This window comes from Corvus brachyrhynchos, unplaced genomic scaffold, assembly GCF_000691975.1.
Source record: "Corvus brachyrhynchos isolate BGI_N302 unplaced genomic scaffold, ASM69197v1 scaffold60, whole genome shotgun sequence".
Classification (NCBI taxonomy): Eukaryota; Metazoa; Chordata; class Aves; order Passeriformes; family Corvidae; genus Corvus; species Corvus brachyrhynchos.
Genome location: NW_008236767.1, coordinates 5,673,922 through 5,698,534, shown reverse-complemented (window position 1 = coordinate 5,698,534; position 24,613 = coordinate 5,673,922). Strand labels below are relative to the sequence as shown.

At 40.0% G+C, this 24,613-nt stretch overlaps 1 protein-coding gene across 3 annotated transcripts in view; it reads right to left on the bottom strand.

Annotated features, from left to right (window-relative positions):
- Positions 1-24,613, bottom strand: part of LYN (LYN proto-oncogene, Src family tyrosine kinase) — a 50,148-nt gene that overhangs the window by 21,088 nt on the left and 4,447 nt on the right. The window contains exons 1-8 of one of the 3 annotated variants that reach the window (XM_008644933.2): positions 23,943-24,105; positions 8,087-8,160; positions 6,731-6,779; positions 6,533-6,638; positions 5,979-6,077; positions 5,770-5,873; positions 4,126-4,275; positions 2,701-2,853 (exon numbers count right to left, since the gene is read on the bottom strand). In XM_008644933.2, the coding sequence (XP_008643155.1) occupies positions 2,701-2,853; positions 4,126-4,275; positions 5,770-5,873; positions 5,979-6,077; positions 6,533-6,638; positions 6,731-6,779; positions 8,087-8,155 (730 nt within the window). In that variant the 5' untranslated portion in view covers positions 8,156-8,160; positions 23,943-24,105. Of the gene's footprint in view, positions 1-2,700; positions 2,854-4,125; positions 4,276-5,769; positions 5,874-5,978; positions 6,078-6,532; positions 6,639-6,730; positions 6,780-8,023; positions 8,161-23,942; positions 24,106-24,613 lie in introns of those variants that run through there. The other 2 variants (XM_008644931.2, XM_017727471.1) reach the window with 2 other exon arrangements.

Sequence of the window (24,613 nt, the reverse complement as noted above, 5' to 3'; positions counted from 1 at the left end):
TTGCATATCTTCACGTTGCAGTATCAGCATTATCTCTATATTCCCGTATCTCTCAAAATCGCAGAAGGGACCTGTGGAAGGCGTCTGTGTCCATCACCCCCAGAGGCACCAAGAGCTGGTTGTCCAGGATTGTGTCCAGTTGGCTTTGGGTTCTCTCCAAGAATGGAGACACCACAACATCTCTGGGCTTGGGCACTCACATAGTGAGTGTTCGGAAGGAACCTCCTGTGCTTCAGTTTGTGCCTGCTGCCCCTGGCCCTGCTACTGGGCACCACTGAGAAGAGGCTGGCTCCATCCACTTTGCATACCTCCTTCAGCTATTTACATACACTCATAAGATCCCCCTGGGCCTTTTCCAGGCTGAACAGTCCCAGTTCTTGTAGCCTTCCCTCAAAAGAGAGGTGCTCCAGTCCCCTCATCATCTTTGTGACTCTTTGCTGGACTTTGTCCAGTAGCTGTACCTCCTTCTTTACTCAAAAGCACAATTCCTCTGAGTGGGACACTATTTTCCCTCTGAAATTCTGAGTATCCTTTATCAAGAAGAAATTTATTTAGTAATTAAACAATGGACCAATATTTCTCTCTAATTCACACTGTGCCTGAAAAATAATTTTGTTCTCTGTGACGAGGCAGTGTAACAACCAGCTCTTGAATTAGGAGAGCATAGCAACCAGGTTATTTCTCAGTACCTCTACATAACTCCCCAAGTCCCTGGGTGATCATTACAATACACAGTGTTTGCTGACACCCTGCACCACACAGCTGACCTAATATGCTTTTCCAGCTTGAACTTCCCTGGTTTTAAGATTAACCATGCTCCTGATTTGAGAGGATCTGTGCCATGCAAATCATCTTCTTTCACTTCAGAAAGAAAGCAAAGAAGAGGAAATGCAGCGATCGCTTTCACAGTACATTAGTTTTTCTCACAGTGCAGCAATTCAGACATAGGGTTCAGGCCCAATTTAGATGTTAAAATAATGACACAAACAAGAGGAAGCATCTTGAAGCAGAACACCTTTTTAAAGTTTTATTCTTTTCTGTGTGTATGTGCTGAAGCATTCACTTCTCAAAATTATCTGCATTTTCAAGCAGGTGATTATCTCCTACCACAAAGTCTTCCACCGTGTTTCAGTGTAAGTTAAACATTTGTTGCCCTGCTTCATTAGACAGAAATAACTGCACAATGGTTGACAATTGTCCTGACTAGTATCTAATTGTCATTCATGTATATCATAGCTAGAGGGTTTCTTAAGCCTTTTCTCGTGAAGGCAGATAAAAGGCTGAACTTGGCTATATTATATGATATTAAAGAGATGTGTTGCTTGCACTTTTTATGTGATTTATTTTTATGTGAAGATTGCACCTATGACTGAATTACAGCTTTCTGATTGACACTGTAGTTGTGTGTGTGTAATTTGCCAGTCAAACAGCACCAGTCTGTTCTTTGCTTTTCTAAATGAGAGCATGTCTTCAAAGCAATGACTTTCCTGTCAGACTGACACATCCCATGGATTATCAGAGACCCTTTCATAGCTTTGTGTCTTCTAGCAACCCTTGGGATACACTTTCAAGATGCTCAGAAATGCTCTGCTTATAGAATTTTAGGCCTTAAAATTGATAATAATCATCATCACCATAATCTGATCATTTATTATAACTGTAACAAATTTATTTCTATTTAAACATAGAGTCCCAAAAAGGGATTCAGGGAAAGGTTAAGAGAATGATTTGGCCCGAAGAAAACATCTTAATGAAGATTTTGGGGGGAAGATATAGCTTACCTCAAATAAGATGGTAACTGGCAAAAGTGTGTAAGCAATGAATAGTGCACAGAGCATGCAATAAGGAAGCCAAAAGAATACTCTGATGTCAGAACAGACAGCATTTCACAAGCAAGATGATGAAATCATTTTCACAGAATGTGACACTGGGCATAGCCCCTTGCCAATAGGAAGTCACTAAGGCTGAGGAAATACTGCTTGTAAGCCAACAAAGCAGGTTATTCAGGTTACAATAATTAATGCTATCATTTTTCTGCTGGGTATATATTAATGTTTACAACTTGTAAGTCTTATGACAGTTTTATTATTTGGGTCTTGCCTGATGATTCAAGGTATGGGCTGTTCAATCTCTAGTCTTCTTACTACATAAATCACCTACTCTCTGAGCAGCACACTGGCAGACAGTACTCTTGGGTTAAGTCTGTTCCCTTTGTTCACCCAGTATGGCAGTACCATGCACTGCATTGCAGGAGGCATCTTCTTCACAAATGGACAATGAAATCTCTATGTACAATTCACTAAAAGACATTGTTTCTTTTTATTTCATGTTCTTTAACACTTTCTGATTTGAAACAAAGTTCTGAGAGGCTCATCCATTTTGAGATTCAGGAGCAACATCTTACTATAACCTTCTATTTCCACCTCAAAACATAACAAAAACTCTATTGTCTTGGACCTTCTAAATTACAGGGCTTACTCACAATTTTTTCCTTTAAAAGACACCAAGAGGATTTGTTCCACTTCCTTGTCAGGTATCTACCTCCTTTTACAAGCGCCCTCTCCTCACAAGAAGGTGTATTCTGGGCCTGATTTTGCTTTCTTACAACTATATAGGACCAGGTTCATGTCCACTATTTTTTTTGAATGACTCTGAAACTTCCTTCAGAGTTAAATGCTCATTTCAAAAGAATAAACTCACCCATCCAGACTTCTCCAAACTGACCAGCTCCAAGTTTCTTCACTAATTTAATTGATTCCCGTGGAATTTCCCATGCATCTTTATCCCATGGTTTTTGAGGTTTGGGACTAATACAAGCTTTTTCCAACTTTCTGCATAAGCCATCTGATTGCCCTGGTGTTCAAAGAAAAAAAAAATACAAAATACATTACACTTCTGTGCCTCGCAACTCGAGATAAACATGGCTTAATTGCAGGTGTGCACTAACCAGCCCACAATAATGTTCAAAATAATGAGATGCTATGATGAAAATGTAGCCTTTTTGGTGCTTTCACAAAACTTTAAGTGCCTCTGATCTGAAATCTGGCATACAGAGACAAATTTAATAAAGAACTACCACACACATCTGGTTAGTGTCAGATTATTAAGGGGTTTTAGTACAATTTGCACCAAATAAGTACAATATCAGATCTTATTACTGACACTATGTTGATTAAGATGCACATTGGAGTCAGGTTTGGGACCTGTGCTCAGAATTTGCCATTAAATTTTCTTGCAACATGATTTCAGACAGATGTGCATACAAGCATAAGTAGGTCAACATTATTTTTTCTCCATACACTGACGAGCTATAGCTTTTATATAAATGTTGAATAATTCTCAGGTTTTCCAGCTGTGCTGAACACCTAGCACACACAGCTAACTATTCAGAAAAATTTCATGGCCACATCCTCAGAATGGCTTTGAAAAATCACTATGTGATTTTATGTCCTACCTTTTTTTGTCTTGTCTTTCTTCCCAGTTACAAGATAAAAACCCTGTATTTTGGAGCTATCCAGCAGGAGGTTATGCAGAATGAGAAGTCAGTTTTGCAGCTAAAACACAGGTAGGCTTGCCCCTTCCTCTTCCCCCCATTTGTTTTTTTAAATAAATATGTGCATTCTATGTGGGTGCAATTTTATTTCTTTGAAGTATATGGAATATTTCTTCCTTTAAAAATAAATAATTAAACCAATACATATTCAGGAAAAATAAAACCAGTTTCGCACTCAATACCAGGTACAAGATGACATTCAGAAGTCTATATGTATTTCTGCTAATTATGAATAAAAAATTACTCTTAAATAAAATATTATTTACAAGGCAGGCAATTCTTATTATAGCTTCACATCACCCTAAGTTTGATGAATTGTTTTATAAAGCCAGTCTTCATTTCACAATGGTATGCCACAGAGCAACCATCATTAGGTCTGGTTGTGATAACAACAATACTTGGGTTCCAATCAGTTTTACTTTATATTTGATAACATGCATGCCCAAGTTATTTAGGAAAAAAAAAAAAAGAAAAAAGAAAAACTTTGAAAGAAAAGAAGAAAGCATTTATGTTCCTTCACAGGAAATAATGACTGCATTCTATTAAGTAATTCACTAACTGATCTAACTTACTTTGATAATGTTTGATCATATCATTGATGTTAGGAAAAGTTATTCTTGGAGAGATGTAAAATCCTCCATTGTCTAGACTCCTGATTTTGTAGTGCTTAATGACATCGCCATGGTCCGGATCATAGTCTCGTATGGAGAGAGAATAGCTGCCTGTGGATAAAGAAGAATGATCATTAACACATAGCAAAAATCTACATTGTCCACACATGCACAGTTGAGCCTAAGAAAATTGCCATGCTGTCTGCTTTTCTTTTTACTCCATTATTTCCTCAAAAAGCATTTTGCAATGAACAGGAGGAAGTTAGCCAATAGCCAGCCCTGAACCAGTCACCAAAATGCTTACAGTCACACTTTCTTTTTCAATCTTATTCAACAAATTCACACGTTTCATATTCCAGGCAGCTCCATATTCAGTGCCCAGTTTTGCGGAAAGTCCCCCAGCTTGAGTAGAAGTGGCTGGGAGAGCAAGTCCAAGGCTGTGACCTTACTCAAACAGAAGCTGAAATTTGGAGATCAGCATTTTGAAAAAGGAACATGCTGGTTGTCATGGGCCAGCTAGCAAAAGGAGAGTTTGGAGATGGCTTGAGGCATGCAGGAGGGACAGCAGACCTGTTGATCTGCTAGATCTGTTGGTCCCTAGGCAGTCCTATGGAGCCTAACATCATCTGGGATTTCAATTGGGGCAGGAGAGCATCTACCCTTAGCTACAGCACTCTTTGTTTCTTCTACTTGTGCAATTCTTGTCCATTTTCAAAGGACAAGAAACCATCTTACCCCCTTATCTCTCCTCACACACATAGCCAGTGATACTGGGGGGCTCTTTGCCTTGCTCTCAGGACACCATGTAGAATTTAGGAGTTTTCCTTTGAGAACTTCATTTAGGAGTCTTCAGCTGAGAGCACAATGATATTGGGCCCATTACAGAGTGATACCTAGTCAAGCACTAGGGCCAAAAGCTACCCTGTGGAGTGGAGAGACATGATCTGCTGAAAGGCTTCACGTGTCTTCCCCTGGAAGATGCAGTGTTACAGCATCCAGCTGGAATATCCATCCAGACTACCGTCAGAGTCCAGAGGCTGGGGCAGGACTTCCCATGCTCTCCTGAAAGTCCCAGCTGAAGAGCCTGGAGACTCCACTAAACTTTTCAGCCCAAAGTGCTCTGTTTAGAGCACAAAATTTTACTAAAAAGCTTTCTGAAAAGACTCCCACTACACTGTAGAAATGAAAACCCTCATTATGCACTAACTACAATTTTAAACTTGTAGCAATGGATACAGACCCAATAATGGAAGACTATAGAATGCAGCAGCTACTATTACAGTAACATGTCTTTCAGTAAAGGAGTCACAAACATTAAGAAGAGAAAAGATGCCACTTCATCCATCTCTGTTGTCAGTGTAATCACACACATACACTTTTTTTTCCACCCTTATTGCAACTTTGGGTGTTAGCCTGCAACTCTCTTCTCTCTTTTTCTGATAATTTTCTCATTCTTCTCACTCCTACAGAAGTGCAGAAAATTCACACAATAGGATGCACTGCGACTACTCCACACCCAGTGCCACCTGATCCCAATTTTTGTGTACATTGACTGCATCGTTTTATCTCTATATCAAACCCAAAGTAACCCACCCCAAACCCTACCTTTTAATGTTTCACTTTCTCTGATAAGGAAAGCTCCAGGACCATTTCCAGGAGCCAGGAGTTGTCTTTCAGCATCTTTTCGGGTTATGTCTTTGAAGAACCATCTGAAAAGTATTTCAAAGAGTTAGAACCACCTCTTTCCCCACCCACAAAGGATACACCACCGGGGTGAAGAAGCTTGCCAGTATTTGGGGACTAGGAGAACTTACTCTTCTGTTTCCAGGGTGTTTACTTTTGCTACATAGTTGCTGGGAATGAAACCTTCTTTTCTTGTTGTGAGAGATTTTGCTCTCCACCATTCTCCGGATCTGAAAAACAGAAACAGTAGTATCCACAGGAAAGAAAAATTATAAATCATTATTTAGGTTCTAGTCTGCTGAGAGATTTGCCCAGGCTGGAGAGAGATGCACAACCTTTCCTCTGAAGTCAAGCCCCTGAGAAGCCATTGTGTCCACTGGATCAATGTTTGGTCACTGTTACTGAGGGCAGCTGCCAACCCAGAATCATAGACTCAAGAACAGTTTGGGTTAGAAGGGACCTTAAAGATCATTTCTGTCATGGGCAGGGATGCCTTCCACTGCAGCAGGTTGCTCAAAGTCCCATCCAACCTGGAACAACTCCATAAAGACTTTGTATTATCACATGTAAGGGAGCTCACTTATCATTCATACACCCATGATATGAGTAGGAGATCAAAGCTCTGTAGAGGGAATCAGATGAGGCCAAAGAAAATCTGCAATACAACCAACATTGTCATACTTACTCCTCAATAACTTTCAGTTTTTCTCCTTTTTTGAAGGACAAGTCCTCTTCATGAATGCCTTCATAGGGATACAAAGCTACAACAATGACTCCATGCTCCTCTGCGTCTACAAAAGTAGAAAGACAAAGGCAAGTTCACATCACTTTGCAGGCTGACATGGGCACTGCATGCAGGTGCGAGATTTCTACAGAAACATACCTTGACTGACAAACCTCTGTCCTGGTAAGAGCTGTGCTTCTGCATTTGCCTACAATAAGATATGTCTTTAGTTAAGCAGTTTTAGATCTTTGTGATGATCTTAAATTACAATTACATACTATACAGCTGCCTTGGTATCATCCCATATGTCTTAAATTAAAAGGAAATGCTAGGATTTTTCCCCACCATTCTTCAAAATATATATTATATATATATACATATATTATTTATAAGACAATATAAAAATAAAGTTAAGTCCCCTCTAGATTTTAAATTGCGTAGCTCAGACCTTGTGAAGGTACGGCACAAGCTGTGGGGAGGAAATTCACAGCTTTGAGACTTCTGCTGAAGAGGCTTTAGGTAAGGCACTTAAGCAGGAGACTTATTATCATGTAGCTGTCATGCTAAAGAACTACAAGCATGGTTATTCCACTAAGACTGTGCAAGAAAAATAAAAGAGTAATTAAAAAAAAGGTAGTTTGTGATGTGTGTTCATTGGCTGAGAGCACACTGAGTTCACTGTGTCAGCTGGTGAGAGAGGAGAGAAGGGAGCCATTCACACCCGCAGAGAGCAGGTCCCTGAACAAGGGCAGTCAGGAGACATGGTTTCCTCAGCACAGCAGAGAAGATGGGGGAAAAAAAAGGTACCAGTCACGCTGCAAATTAGCAAACCCTCTTGGTACCCAGCAGGATTCCCAGTCCCAGCACCCTCCCTTTCCGGTGCCAGACAGCACACATGGAACACATTAGCCTGTTCCTCCTGCAGCACCATGCTGCTCCCTTCACCACTGCACCCTCCCCTCCCATCCTTACCTACACACCTCATGCAAGGCTGAGTAGTGGCCTTCAATGAGCAAAGTTGACTAGAGCTGGTAAAGAATGACCCATGATTACTTCAGCCTTTGAATGGAATAACCAACACCTGGATCCCACAGCTATTAAAAACCCAACACTGATGCTTTTAAAAACAGATCTAAACTAATTCAGGTTTTCTAATGTCATCTAGCATTCTTCTACAGACATAATTATATCTCCTCAAGCGCTGCCAAGTTACTTTTTTTAATGCAGAAAACATTTTTTTATGACAAACATAAAGTAGCAAACCACCATGTTTTAGTTTTCATTCCTCTAGGTACTAATTCATTGAGGGTGTACTGCACAACACTAAAAGCCCAGTTGTGGATTAATGATCATTTGAATTTCTCCGTGCATATGCTTTGGATTGAAATTTAAGTTATGCCAGTCATGCTTTGTTCTTGCTACAGGAATTCTCTCCTGAGACTATCTACTTACTGGCCTTTGCTGTTTATTGGACGTTGGATCCCTCACATAAATAGTTCGTTCAGTTTTACGTACTGGTTGATTCTTCAAATCTAGCCCATCTCCATGCAGATTCTCTTTCCTTTTTGATTTTATACATCCCATATTTCCTGTTGAAATAAAAAAGGTATTAAACAAAATCATTGTGCTGTAAACCAAGCCCTTTCCCATGAAATCATCTGGGCTACATAGTAAAAATGTGCTTCCTTTTCATACAAATAGCTCATGGGAAAAACCACTGAAGGTTAGGACCACACACCTACAGCTCTTTTCTGTTGCAAAGCAAAGAAACAACCTCGTCTCAACCCACAGATGAAATAAATAGTTATTTACCATTTCTACATCTTCAGATTTTATATTTTCTCCCCAGTCTACCCTTCCCTGCCTAAACCCCTTAGATCTTTCTGATACTTCTCTGAGCTTTGGAATAGATATAACACAAATGCAATTATTGTAGTGATAGCTTTTATCTGTATATTTTGAAGAAAAGACAGTTTTGGAAGACATTGGAAAAAATTCCTGTCCAAATTACGAGAACTGGAGCTGGAACTAGCAATGCCTGTATCTCCCCACTTCATTTTGCAGATGCCAGTCTAGCAGGGAGCTCTGATTCAAATATCATCCTCACATGAGGCTGATGACTTGTGCAGTCCCAGCTCCATGGCAGACACGCTGCTACTGTGACCTTCAGTAATGCATCTCCTTGTTCACACACGCATGTTACAGCAGCCTAAAATATGTGTGTGCCAGCGATGGCAAATCACCACACAAGTATTTCTTCTTCAGTATAATTTAGAAGGCTAGTCCTTCTCTAAGGATGTGCATCCATGCTAAATCAGATGAGATACAGCTGTTAGCATCGACATGACTGGAACCTGGCTGCTAACCCCATGATACAATTACACAGTACTCCAGCAAATATATATGCAACATTATCTCTACATTCCTCCCTCTGAGGAGAGTAATTATATTTACTCTTCAAAGAATCCACTATGAACGCTTTTCAACCCTCTCCTTCCTTCCTCTCTCCCTCCTTTCAGGTCAGTGCTCTAATGCTAGGTTCACAGTCACATTTTCCCTTGCAGGCACACAGTCTCACTCCCCCCTGCCCTAATTAATCTTTAAAGCCAGTTCTTTGAACAACAATGTAAAACCTAAAATAAGAGCTCAGCGCAAACATGGGCTCAAGTAAACAAACACAGCTGGAGAAGCTAAAGCAGATTGTAACACTCTCATCCCACTTTTACCTTCATTTCTAGGATAGAAAAGGTCATCATAGTGAACAGGTAAAGTAGTAGTAGAAGTGTTCACTGGCAGACACAACTGTTTCAATGGGACAGTGAATTTGTACCTCCCTGCAGGTACAAATATTAACCAGACTGGTCTGGGTTCATATTAAGACTCACACTTTTGCAACAACACCTATGATAAACACAGTCCTAACTGATTACAAAAATAAACCAAGTCAACAAGCAGTCCCACATAGCAAGTCTCAACTTCCATCATCATCTTCATTTAATGTCCTATCCTGTCACTTCCTGCCACTGAGGAAGCACTACATAATGACTCATGCACTGTCCTACCCACAGGCTGTTTTCTTCTAAATATTCGTCTCCTATCATTTCTGCAAATTATCTGTCACCTACTGCCAACAAGTCCTGGATGCCCCTAAGTTTTCAGCAGTGATGGAGTGAACTGTGATACTGCTTTAAAGCAGCATTAGAACCCATTGCTTCCCTTCTCGTCTTCTCTTGGAATAAAAGGAACCCTGCAGAAAGTCAATAGGCACTGACCAGGCAGAGAATAGAGTTTCCTCCTCCTGAGCATCAACATTTCAGTGTTTCCATACTTACTTGAAAGCACTGGAGCACATCTTCATGCAGGAGCTTCCCTTAGAAGCAAATATCTTTAATGCTGAATTTTAATGCTTTAATTTTTTTAATGCTTAGCTCCATGTGGGTTACATACTAGTTGTTTTGCAATACTGAGAAGGATTTTTAAATTTATTTATTTATAAATGGGTATATAGATGACTCTTGTTCTGTCATTAATGGTTCATAGGAAATTTCTGTACACCCACAGGCAGACTGGTGTTTGCAAACTCACCCTAGACATCAGGAAGCCCAGTGTTTAATTACCTGCTGTATCTGCAAGATCAGGTATTTATCCACTTAAGTGCTAACCTTTTTTGCTCTTGAATAGTTCTGCTTCTACAGAACAAACAGCCGAAGTGGAGGGCATGAAGTAATTTAATCTTAGTTGTCAGCCAAAAATCCCTTTCCCTAGTCCTGTAAGAAAGCTGAGCACATCTTTAGAGACTGCAGCATGCTCAGTGCCAGTGTAAACTCAGAGAAAAGTATTTTTACTCAGATTTTTTCCTGCAGCTGAAAGCACATGAACAGCTGTAAGTTAAACCTGCTGTGAGGCTGTGCTGATAAGGTCAAGGTTGGCATTTGTTCATGACAGTAACAACAACGGATCAGTAATGCCTATGTAGAGGTGCTTTGAAATCACACGGAAGTTTACTTGATGTCATGGGAAATCACACAAGCACAGTTTGTGAGATAACCCTTGTGATGACTTCAAAGAAAGAGAAGGTCCTGAGCCTCGTCATGAAGAACTGTTTTTTCTGGGTTCTTTTCCTCATAGAGATGCAAGTCCAGTCCCCACAGGACTTAGCTAGCTCTACACGAGCAAAGAGCCCCAACAGTTGGTGCTGAAGCCCGTAGCTGGTTCAAGGGGGTTATTGCCCCTTTTACTCCAGCATAAACCCAAGGATTGAACGTTGAGTAGGAGCCAGTCCATAACAAGAGTTTACCTAAAGGTAAGCCCCACACTGTATCCTCCCAAAGCAGTCCCATTCTTGCACTCCAATTCTGCTCCACGACACGGATTACAGCTTAGCATGTGGGCAACTACTTCAGGAGTGGGATCCTGACCTAACTAAAATGCCAGTGCAGGGAGGGGGAAGTTCATTCATGCATAAATTAAATATTTCACTTGGTGAAAACGTTTATTTGCCTAGTGCTCTGTTGCTGTGTCACAAGGAAGTGTTTTGTGCAGATAAAAAGAGAAAGAGAATACAGTAAGCAAAGAGCAATACAGAGAGCACAGCATCACTACAAACCAAACTCCATTATTCTTTATCAGAGACTAAAATAATTGATACATCCAAGAAAATGCTGCCAGTCCCTACTCCGATGTTTCCCATTCCAGCAGCTCTGCAACAGACAATACTTCATATTCATGCTTTTCATTTATTGTCCTGTCCACACCTCTAGACATGAATGATAAACACTGAAATAAAAGAAATTCTATCTAACATGGCTGCTAATCTTTATAAATCGATATCTAAAAAAGTAACAGCTTCTCCTTTAACAAAGAGCATACTGTAGTTCATGGCTAAAAGGTAAACACAAGTTTAGGTTAACAGCTGCAGCATGGTGACAAAAATCTAACTTCAGGTACCCTTCAAAAAGCCCCAGGGGCATTCATAAGGGCTATCACACAGAGCCTCTGCAGCAGGTTTTTCAAAGACACTGATTTTGATGTCTACATTTGCCTTGAATTTTCCTGAATCCCCTATTTCATCTTGCTATTACAGCACTTAGGTCTTAATTTCAGAATGGTTTGGGGGGAGTGGAAGTCATAAAGTAATGCAGCATTCTTCCAGGGTTAATAGCTGCTGTCTGTCCCCAAAGCAGAATTGCTTTACATGAATTTTTCTACACTTCCAGCAGAGTAATGTGTCTAAAGTCACAATATTTCCTACTGAAAGCAGTCAAATTTCAGGTGACCACCACCTTTCCATCCACCATCAGCAGCATTTGAGGTTTCATTTCCTCCCAGTGCTTACCCTTTGTATCATCTACAAAGGTGATCTCATTTTTCATTTTGTTTGTGTTCATAACCATTCTCTTCCTTGTGATTTTGTTACATATGACATATATGGTGCACATTAGAAATTATTTCCTAAAAAACCCACCTGACATGTCTGGTCTTTTCTTGATCAAAGTCATGTCTTCATGAAAATGATTCTCAAATCTTCACAGATTATACTTTGGCTTTTCCAACAATAAAGTAACTTTTAAAATAATTAGAACTACAACACTGAGCATATGAGCTCTATTTTATCAATAAATATGTATTTTATCCAATAAATACCTGTTGTTCAAAAGGTCAGTAATCATTTATCTAAACATGAATGCTCTATATGGCTTAGGGGTTTAACAGATATATACATAAGTATTTTAACAGGTACATAAGTAAAATAAATTTGTATTCAATTGAGTATGAAGAGTAAACTCTTAAGCCACAAATTTCTTATGCATAAGAATAAGAAAAAAAAAATCAGACCCCCAACTTACTCTGAGTCTTGAATATTGCTTCATATTTAAACTTCCGAACCAAAGAACAGGAAGCGTCTGTTTACATCTATATATAAAAACTCAACTGGTTTCACACCTGGAGCTTTAAAGCAGTTTAGAGAGCAGAGGAGTAAATAGTTTTATTTTTAATACCTCTTTTAAAAATTGTGAATAATACATTTGCCCTCGTCTGTTTTACATATTTCATTCTGGCCTCCAGTGCCAGTTGGTTTGTTGCTACTTCACAACTTATAGTCAGAGGTAACACAGTGAGGCCTTCATCAGATCTCCTGAACTCCTGTGCATTTCCCTCAAGGTCACAGCACAAGTGTCTCGAAACTCAGAGTAATCAACTTAGATTAAAACTGCTGGGTAGGAAGGATCATAAGCCTGCTCTGCTCAAGGACACAAACGCCTGCTTTCTCAGAACCTCATCCTTCAATCAACTGTTCAAATTTATAATTCTATGGAAAAAAAATGGGAAAAATCTTGAAGGTAAGGACTGCATTTACTTTAACCTTCAGTGCTTACTTCCACTTTATGTTGATCTGCTTCCACATCACCTGTGCTACCCAAGTGTTGCAAGGATCTCCTTTATCTCTGTTATTGGGACTATGAGGAGGACTACTTCTGGGAAACCTGGATTCATTTTTGACCCATCATCACATGGCAAAGCAACTGCCAAGAAATACAGAGCAGGAGTTTAACTAGAGGTAGTAAAGCTCAGCAATGGCATATCAGTACTGCTCTACACATATTTGTGCCAGTGAAGACTTGCCACTAGACCAGAGTGAGAATAAGAGTGACAAAAATAAATTACTTGTCCTTAGGAGCAATGCAAAAGCATCAACTGTAGAGCAACTGAAGAGAAGTGGTTTCCTGTTCCTTGCCAGTCTCAAAAATGATGAGATTTGAGCTTGTTCAGCCTTATTCCTATACCTGCAATTCATCATATATATCTATAGCTATATATGAATTTAATAATATATAATATTATCTATAGATACACATTTCAATTTTACTGTAAGTCCTGACTGTCTGACAACTTTCATCAAATTAGACTCATGCAAATACAGAAATCTCTGGTCAGCTTTCATTTTGAGCCTGTTTCACTTCCTACATCTTGTTTTTGCACTGGCAACTAACGAGGGGAACTTAAGCAGTTTCTTCATCCCTTGCCTTTCTGCCAAAATGGTTGTGTATGTCTCAGTCAATCGTTGCCTCGTGTATTTTAATATCTTTTAAAATTTAGCTTATTTCAGTAGGTCTGGATCACCTCATCTCTGTTTCTCCCAAATGGAATTTATCCCTTACCTGATACTCATACACATGGGTGTACACACACAGGGGCACAAATCACCATGTGCTCCCTGCAATGCATATGAAAACCAGCATGGATAACCTGAATCTACTCAGTGTTTGGCTATGACAGACTTGCTCTGTGTAGACCCTCACTGCTCCTGAGACGTGAGAAGCCATAGCCCAGCTGCCAGCATTTAAAAGGAAATGGAAAAATAATGGGGGAGATTCTTTTAACTGCTTTAATCTTCTTTGTGGAAAAGGTGAGACAAAGCTAAAATAATATTTTGACATACATATCTATATAAACAGGTGAAAAACAGAAACAAATTAATCCCCAGTGTAACCAACATTACTGTGGTGGAAAAGTATGCACCAAGCACATTATTGTAAAATTTCCTCGAATCTGGTCTCGTTTACTTCAATCCTTCAAATTTGTCAAGGGTGCATGTCTGTCATAGCAAGACAACGTAGCTATCTAGTTTATCAACCACGATTAGAGCAAAGGACTACAAATTACTACAAATTACTGGGAAAGGCAGACCTGTTCTAGGCAGCACAATCACATTGCACAAGCTCAGAAGAGACTTTGCCATGTGCCATTTTTAGAGAGATTAATGGGTGATGGTGGGGAAGAACAAGATATTATTGCTGAAAGGTTTCAGAACCTCATTCTGCTTGGCTTAGAACCTGTCTCGTAAGTCCCAGTCTTAAAAATGTTTTGGAGACATCCTCTTGGGAGATTAGGAAGAAGTCAGATCTTCTTCAGCCTCTTTTCCAGAATTTAAAGACAAAACCCTCTCAGTTTTTTCCACTTCCACTGGTTATCCTAGCAGTCCTTCTCCACATCTGTTTCACTTTGAACTCATTCCTCTTAAGTACAGGAGGCTGGAGCTGCCCAGGTGTTTCAAGATGATTTTCAGCAATGCCTTGAAGCAAATAGTACGAAGCAAATAGAAATATACTATTTCTTCCATCTACAGAACACACATCGCTCAGTAAATCCCAGAAATTAATTTATGATTTTTACACTTTGATCACATTGGCCTTTTATAATCATCTGGCCATCCAATAAGACATCCAGGTTTGTCTCATTTTTCATAATGAGAAACTATTCTCACAGCAGACTTTCCTATCTCCAGTGGTCTTCTCTTTCACCCTGATATTAAATTTCTCCCCATTATTTTCCCAGACTATTCGTCATGCACAATATTCTCAGCCACCTGTGTGTTTCTAATGCCTCTTAATGTCACAAGGGGCCTCATATTTTTTCATTGCAAATGAAAGTATTTTTAAAAAGTCTCAATGTAACACCAGGCAACAGAAAGTGGTCCTGCCAAGAGAGTGGTAGTGGTTCCTGTCTGCTGCACTTCCCCCTGTTCCGCTTCTTTCACAATTCCTTCCTTAGCAATTGAGACCAAGACGAATTCTACTTTGTCCATGCTATCTCAGATTATTTTTATGCTTTCCTACATCAGTTACAGGAAGTATCACTGTACCACCTTCATGCTCCCAAATACCTGCATTCCTACTATACTCATAAATCCACCACATTTTGACTTCCTCTGCAATGCTCAGTTTTGAGCCCTGCGCCAGCATTTCTGCCTCTCCTTTTCAGAGCCCTGATTCCCAACATAAATGCATAAATATCTCAGTCCAACTAAACCAATCTGGGTTGGCAGACACCTTTCCTGAATCCTTTACCAAGCTGACTACTGTTCTCATTGAAATTCTCACCACCCATTCCTCCACCCTTTGGCGTCCTGTTTTTCTTTCCCACATTTGCCTTCGTATTGAAATGAGGGGTTAGGACTCTGCAATATTCATAACTCAAGTCCACTTCCTTAAAACAAAAATTCAAGTACAACAGGGCCAAAAAGTGTGCTGCCATACAACTATATTGGAAGTGGACTGTGTATTAGAATCAACAGAATGGTTTGCATTGGAAGGGACCTTCGAGATCATCTCATTCCAAGCCCCCTGCTGCGAGCAAGGACACCTTCCACTAGACCAGGTTACTCAGAGCCCCATCCAACCCAGCCTTGAACATTCCCAAGGATGGAGCAGGCACAGCTTCTCTGGGCAACCTGTGCCAGGGCCTCACCGCCCTCTCAGTACGGACTTTCTTCCTAATATCTAATCTAAACCTGCCCTCTGTCAGTTTAAAGCCATTTCCCCATGTCCTATCACTCCATGCCCTTATAAAAATAAGCTCTGTTGTAGGCCCCCTGAAGGTATTGCAAGGCTGCTCCCTGGAGCCTTCTCTTCTCCAGGCTGAACAACACCACCTCTCTCAGCCTGTCTTCACAGGACAGGAGAGGTCATACAGCAAAAATCCCCCAGCAGTTGACATAAGAACCAAAAACTTTTGGTGAGATAAAATATCTGGAGTTGCCGCGCTGACGCTGCATTGATGTGTTTCTGGAAAAGGCAGACCCATACTGAGCACCACAGTAATATCATATAACAAAACCCCTTTTTGTTCCTATACTCCCCCATTTAAATTTTTTTTTTTTTTACTGACTAGACGAGGCTTTTTAGCGATGCATTAACCAACATGAACTAACACACTGCTATACTAAATGGCAAATAAGTGACTTCAGTTATCTCATCTCAAACTTCCAATAGGAAGGAGTGCTTTGGTAAAACTAATTCTATCAAAGTAAACATTTTTCTATATTCAAATGGCACTTTCCAACCTTTGCCTGTCTTTCCTTTAAGTGTCCAGAGAGAGGGTAACTTTATTCAGTGCTTGGCTAAAATACACAGTCTTTGCTGGAGCTCATAAATGACAGCATAACATATACAATAAATATCATCATAGTTGATGACATGAAAGGTAGCTCTAACAGGGGTGGGAAGCTTTGGCCAAGAAAAAAAAAATCTTCTATCTTTCTGTAAATTCACTACAGTTTTGTCTAGATTAGTTAAAAGCTTGGTTTCATGCAGGAATTTTGGCAGTGGTTTAAAAAAGACACAATAAATAAAAATCAGCAAGAAACACTGAAAATAATGACACTGTAGTAGTATGATGATATCATAATGCTTTCAGAAGGATGAAAATAAAATTCTGAAACAAAGCATCACATTGAAATGAAGCCATTTTTGTACAAACTACTGAACCTTCTTTATTCAACTGAAGAAAACAATTACCAAAACACAAGAAAGTTAATCCACAAAAGATTGTAATTTTGCTAACAGCGCATAATAGACTTTATATATTATAAAAATGCTCCAGATTCATGTAGCCAGTATTTTTGGCACTAATTTTAAACCAAGTCTTACATTAATATAACATCTGTTTTCTGACCTTATAATACTTGCTTCATTTTATTACAATCATTTGCCTCAACTGCATCCTCCAGAATTTTGAATCAATATCAACAATGAATTAATTCACTTTGCCAGCCCTCAGGCAACCACATCTTCCATTTCCTCAACTTTTTTCCACTGTACTATATCTTCTGAAGATAGGGGAAAAGGTCAAATAACATCTTAATTTGACATAACAGAATAAATACTTCTATCAAATTCTTCAAAAGGATCATATGACATGGAACAGAAAAGCTGTGCCAACATGTTAACCAACCTAAAGCAAAGGTTCCCAAAATACTTAAAGACTTAAAAGTGTAATGCAAACTATAAGTAAAAATTTCATTTTCTTGACTGGTAAAAACACTCAGTAATGACAAACAGCAGCTTCATACAACCAAATCTCCATTTCCAAATGAAAATTTGGCCAAACCACTACACTGAAAAGGATCAACATTCTTCCTAACTATTAGGAAGTGTCCCAGTCCAGCTAGCAAAACCCCAAGGACTACATCTACTTTCCAAGCTGAGTGTATCTATGACTCACATACCATTATTTTCAGCTTTAAATTGATGACTTTGGCCAATAATGGCAGTGTGCTAAACCTTCAGTAGTCTGTATTTGCCCTGCACTTTATGTATGCCTATGTCTGCCACTAGGATAAGGATCCTGCTCCACTCCTTTTTTAGTGATTAGAGCAGTAATTGTGGCATAGGAAAATGAGAAACTACCCATAAAAACAAGGAGGTGTTGGAGAGAGGTCCAGGAGCAGGCCAAAGGTCTTCATCCTCATAACAACTGACATGATGGAAGGACAGGACAAGCTTCACACAGCTTCTTTGGAGAACATAGATCTGGGAACTATCCTTCCTCTCTCCCAACAGTACTTACCCAGCTATTCACCCTCCCCTTCTCCTTCACAAACACTTTGTCTCCCAAAACAAGGTGCAGTTGAGAGGTGTGCAACCAGAGCTTCTATGTCAGTCCAGAAGGGCTGGTTCATGCCCACAGTGGCTTTACTCAGGTGTTGATTTCAATATACTGATCAATGTATTGGAAAGCAAAGGCACAGCCACACAAATCATCTGAGTATTACTGAGCAGTGCCCCATGCCTGCATTTACAACATGACACATGAAAGAGAAATGAGAGCTTCTCCCTGTTTTCACTGAGCCTCAGAAGACAACAGGGGACAAAGTGAACAATTTGCTAACTTGTAATGAGTTTGGGAAATCATCACCAGGCTGCACCCCAATGAGCTCTTCAGCCAAAATGTGTTACCCTGTCTGCCCTCTCCAGAAGGTGCAAAGGAAGGTAGATTTGCAGGTAGCAGCTGATACTTGAAACTTGTGTCTCCTTCAAGTGAGGCAGCCTAATGCTCAACCTTCACATGCCCGGGCAAATGTATTGATGGGACTCCTGTTGAAGCAAATTATAAATAGCTACTATGACTAAGGGGACAGGATAGTTATTTATGAATGTGGCCTTCAACTAGTTAAATATGTTGTTGGCAATAAAGACTATTTTGAAGATGTGCTCTCTTGCTTTGAAGTGTGCTGGTAATACAAACTCATTGTTATATTTACAAATAGAATGCAAAGATCATGAACATCATGAAATTATCACAACATAAAATCATAGAATTGTTAAAGTTGGAAAAGACCTCTAAAATGATCAAGTCCAAACTATGTCACCAACTGCCACATTTAGAGAGGTATTTTGAATACTTCCAGGGATGGAAATTCTGCCACTGCCCTGGGCAGCCTGTTCTAACACCTGACCACACTTACAGTGAAGAAATTTTTCCCAATATCCAATCTAAATCTCCCCTGGCACAACTTGAAGAAATTTCCTCGTGTCCTGTCACTTGTTGCTTGGAGGAAGAGATCAACCCCTACCTGGACACAACCTTTTTTCAGGACATTGCAGAGTGATAAGGTCTCCTCTGAGACTCCTTTTCTCCAGACTAAACAGCCCCAGCTCCCTCAGCAACTCCTCACAGGACTTGTGCTCCAGACCCTTCCCCAGCTCCATTGGCCTTCTCTGGACTTGTTCCAGCACCTCAAAGTCCTTACTGTAATGAGGGGCCTAAAACTGAACACAGGATTTGAGATGTGGCCTCACCAGTGCCGAGTACAGGGGAACAATCTCTACCCTGGTCCTGCTGGCCACACTGTTGCTGATACAGGCCAGGATGCCATTGGCCTTCTTGGCCACCTGGGCACAGGCTGGCTTATGTTCAGCTGGCTGCTGACCAGCACCAACAGGTCCTCTTCTGCCAAGCCACTTTCCAGCCTCTCTGCCCCCAGCCTGTAGTGCCGTGTGCAGTTGTTGGGACCCAAGAGTAGCACCCAGTATTTGGTCTTATTGAACCTCATACAATTGACCTCAAGCCATCAATCCAGACTGTCCAAATCCCTCAACATGCCAATAAAAAAATGATGGATGACAGCAAATTCACAGCCAGCAAGCCCTGATGAAGGTTTTGAGGGTGGTCTCATAGAAAGTATGCTACTTCTCCCTTTAGTTTATCTTCTGCTTTCAGTGTGTTTAATAAAAGAGAGAAATGGGGAACAGAACATTAGTGCATATTAGCTTTTGTTCTTTCAAATTCAGGTAACTATATCCCCAGGGAATAAATCAATTTTTACAAACCTTACCTGGTTTTATGCATTCTACAATCTGCTTTCAACATGGATTAAGACAGTTATGGCTAAATCAGGGCAGAATGACTTCTGTGTCAATGGATCCTAACTGTAATAGCCTTGCCATTGTGTAACTCATACTACTTTGCCCCATGCTGCATTTGCCATTCTGCTTCATTGGTCAGAGGGCTTCTTTATCTGCTGTCATGTTTGAATGCCGATATGTACTCATGACTAAACTTGCAACTAAAACATAGCATTCATATTATAATAGCATCACATTATATCTTGAGCACGTCCAAAGCACTGAATTTCACAGAAGAGAAAGATTTTTTTTCACTATCTTCAAACACCAGCATACATTTAAATTGTAAAAATAAGTTACTTCTCCAGCAGATTGTATTGTGTTTCATCAGCTGCACAGCACTAGATATACACAGAACTCTCCTGAAACATAGGACATCATAATATGTATGTATGTATGTACATATTATCCAAGTATGTAATACGGATTCAAGAATGAATTCTACGCTCAGATAAAAATTTGGGGTTAAATCATTCATGCTGACATGAGCTAACACTCAGAGTCCAGTTCTTCCTGAAAGTTTGCAAACATTGGACAAGTTTGCTCAAGTTGCAAGAGGAAATTGCAAGAGTTCTCAAAAAAAAAAAAAAAAACACCAGTGTCAAATCTAGTGCCACTAAATTACACTGGCAGAAATGAAATTTTTTTGCTGTTTAATCTTTCCAGGGATACTAGACCAGCATTCAGCACTAACTGTTTAAGTATCCACAGGAGGAACCACCTTGTCTTGTTCTCACTGTTGTTAAGGAGCAGAATCTCCCTTAACTTCAAGGGTGTAAGAACATCTTCCAGGTTCTGGCACTTCACAGAAGACTATTTATAACTCATTTATTTTACTTAATTTAAACTCTGTGGTAATTATGTTCCTTCAAGGGCATGAATCTAAACTAGGAATGTACCAGCTGGTTTCTCACCCAGCTTAGAACTGTTTCAAGCAACTGCTGCAATTTGGCACAGGTGGAGTGGCACTAAAGGATATCATCTGAACTGACACTTTGCTGCAAAAATGATAAATAGAATTAAAACAGTTCCATGACTAGCAATTTTTGGAGGTTTTTAGATTAAGTCCTTGAGATCAGAGGTTTTTTTTAATAGATAAAAGTAGACTTCTTTTAAGTCTACCAAACATGTCCTGAGGGGCTGCAAAATGTCACAAATTCAGGTCTGAAAACCTGTCATGTGAAGAGGGAAGCCCGCTCTAACGAAACTCTTGTGAAACTACATGCTCAAGCTGGGGTGGCAGTAAGAGTGTAAAAGGAAATACCTCACTGAAGGAAACATGTCACTGAATGAACATGAATAAGAATTCACATCCAGGTTTCTGAGCATGTTTTTCACGTTTGTTGCACACACAGGCAAGTGTGTGTGCAAGTTAACCAAAATTAAAAATATTTTACATGCTTTCCATTTTCATAGAGGAGTGAGAGTGAGAATCTGGAAGCTCTCTTCTAAGGAAAGCTTGTGAAAACCTGGTGTGAGAGTTCACTTGACTGTTCCTGCTTCAAAGGTTCTAAGGGAGAACCTCCAATTTTAAACACAGGTATGTCTTTGCAGATGATCTTTCTCAAGGGCAAGAATGAAATGAACACTTTCCCACATTACCAGGACACAGTTATGCAAGTATATTAACTTGAATAGAGTTCTTTTATATTTGAGAGAAAATATTCCATATGAAACAGAAGATCTGACTAGGGGACTGATTTAAAGATTCATGTTGCATTTCTTCAATATGCTAATTTATTTCATTTCCAAAAACTGATTAATAATTTGACTTCTGCTACTATTTTAACTTTGCCTTGATATTTCTTGTTTTCTCACTCTAAAAACAACCAACATTTTTGTATTCACAATATATCATTAATGGATCGTGCAGCACTTAGTATTTTCTGTCGTTTCTAGTCCTGCTAAATGGTCAATCAATAGCAGAAGAAGACCTAGCAGTTACAACCATAGCAAGTTTCCCTGAACCAGGCTCTGATCCTGTAAGTGACAGCACACAGTTTGCAGGAGCTCAAAGATTTCAGGAGACCCACACCAGGACTTTCTGCACAAAGTGCAGGACACAGACCTTACAAAGTAGGCCAGCACTCACAATAATTCTAGCAGAGGTATACTCACGGTAAACTGAAGGTCCATGACAATAATTATTTTCACATTCATACTGCAGACTGCAAGAATTTCACAGCACTGTTATTACAACCATACTGGCTGCTCATTAAAGTTTATAACCTTTGTAACTCCACATTACTCAAGTATGCAGCTCACAGGCAGGACATGTGATTATGCTATGCTTTGAAAAACTGCCTTAGACTGTGCACAAGCCCCAATGTTTAAATGTAACTTCAGCACTTACAGCCCATGCTGATAACTTTCAAAGCAAGAACTAAACTAAAACAGTGTTTGCAATGGTTATCCAAGTTTGTTTCAGTTTATCAAGTTTGTTCCAGACAAGAAAAACCATATGAGAAATAGTGTCGGAGAGGAGGTCAAAATCCCTAAGAAATCAGAATTGGGGTTGATACTGAGAAACAAATTAAGCAGGAAGACTGCAGAAGCAAAGACACAAAAAGAGAAAAAACAGTCAAATAAGAATGTAAAGGATAATAACTAATTGGGTAGAGACCATTATAGTCCCTAGGAAAGCATATATTTTCAATCAGTATGAAAAGATACAGAACATGTAATAAACCTACATACTCTGTGCTCAAAGGAGAAATTACTTTCCTGGGTCATGCCATACAAACCACCTGCTTTCATTGCAGGAGGAGGGAAAAGGACCTTTCACTCATCCAAACCTAGTCCAATATATATGATTTGAATAAACTACTCAAATGCATTTTTGACACTTGTAGCCTTGCTTAAATGCTCCATTAAGAGCAGAAGTACCTTACCTGAAGCACCTTTCTCCCACTTGTTCACTCTACCAGCCAAAACCCTTTTCTGCTGGTGCCAGCTCCATAGAACCAGGTTCTTCTAAACTTGCACTGCCTCCTCAAAGCTAAATTTCTTATGTTTCACTTTCTGTGGGGTCCGTGTACGGGGCACACCAACACCAATGAGCACAGAACAGCAATCCCGGAGCAAGAGCTGTTGTCTCAGCACCACTTCCCCACAATACCAAGCCTTGGCTTCTTCTGCACAGGCCAGCACACATGCCGATAAATCCATGCTCTGCTTCCCTGAATCAGAGATATTTACAAGGAGGGTCAATGCTGGCTCAAAAACCTTTTACATGTGCACAGCACACAAAAACCTGCATGCAACAGAAATGAAACTTGACCAGAGAAGGTCAAAGCAGCATCACAAAAGGGCAGACAAAGGGGCAGGGGACAATCCACACTGACCATTTTCAAGACAGAAACCCATTTTAAGTCAGTTTGAGGTCATGATTTTAAACCAGATGCGTCAAACAGCAGTTAGCTGTCTCTAAAGATCAATTACACCTACCCATAAAATATACTCTACACAGAAGAATCTTGCTGACCACCTGCAGAAGTACAAAGTTGCTCTTGTAAACAAGGCCCAACCTTAAAATACTTTGAAGACCATGTCAGGACTGCCAGGTTGGTAGTCCACTGGACTTCATATCTCTTCAAGAGTCTGGGGGTACATATTTCTGGATGAGTATTCACTGATAAGATAGCACAAGTAGTTTACAAATGATAATTGGATTATGAAAGGTGCTAAGGCTTACTCTTACAGAAAGGGAAAACAAAATTTGCTGCAGATGTCTAAACCAAGAGATGAAATAAACAGTTTATACCACTGACAGTCCTGAAGACGAAGCTGGAGAGAAGGAAACAGCAGAATGATGTTGGCAAAAAAAATAAAAGAATGATGGGAGAAGAGAAAAAGGAAACTGTGGCAGGGAGTACTCCTGCAGTAGGATAAAGACTGAAACATGGATTTTTCCAGGAAACTGGGGAGAAAAAGCCCCAAACAAATAGCACATTATTACTAATGAAGACATTTGAGGCAATGTGGGTCAAGGATCTTTTTGGAAACAGTGGTAAGCATTATGGCAGAGAAAGGGGAACTGCTCCCAAGGAAATTTAGCAGGAGATTTTGAGAAGAGGCAAGCTCTCCTAGTCAGGCATAGTGGGACCACTGCTGTGTACTGCCTGCCTAGCAGAAACCATCAATCAGGCCATCCACATCCCAAGAGAAATGAGCTTAGAATTCACCTCAGTATGACTTGGTGCATCTCCACCGGTGCTAGGACAGCCACTGCAATCTCTCTCGAAGACAACGCAAACACAGCTGGACAGAAAAAGGAGGACAAAGTGCCACACCAGCAATACAGCAGAAGAGTTGCTTAAAAGGCAGGTTTTCCAACACCCCTCAAGGGCTGCAACGCTTCCTCCAGCCTTTGCACAGTTTAGCACATCTTTTGCAATGGTAAGTCTGGAGTTACAAAAATGTACTTTGAATCCCATTTGCACATTCTGCTACATCACAACAGTACATTCAAACGACTCTTGCAATGTATTTTGAACAAGTTGAACACAGAACATCCCATATAGGATTTCCTCTTTCTCCTGCCCATCCCCTTCCTGTTTGTTTACTAAAAACTTTCACTTCCTCAGTGACATTAACACCAGCTCTGGGGATCTCTTAACCCTGGTTCTCCAGTTCTTGTCCACTCACACCTGAATCACAGCTCCCCAGGGCATTTAGTACTCACTGAAGGGTTTTAAAAGTCCATCAAAACACGTGGTAAGGTTGGGGCTGCCCTGGAGAAAACCATTTCTGTCCACTGGATCTAATGAATATAAACCTCATGATTCTGGCAAGGGATACTCGAGCAGACAATTTCAATATATGCAACAGATATGCTAGTATTCAGATCTTTCCC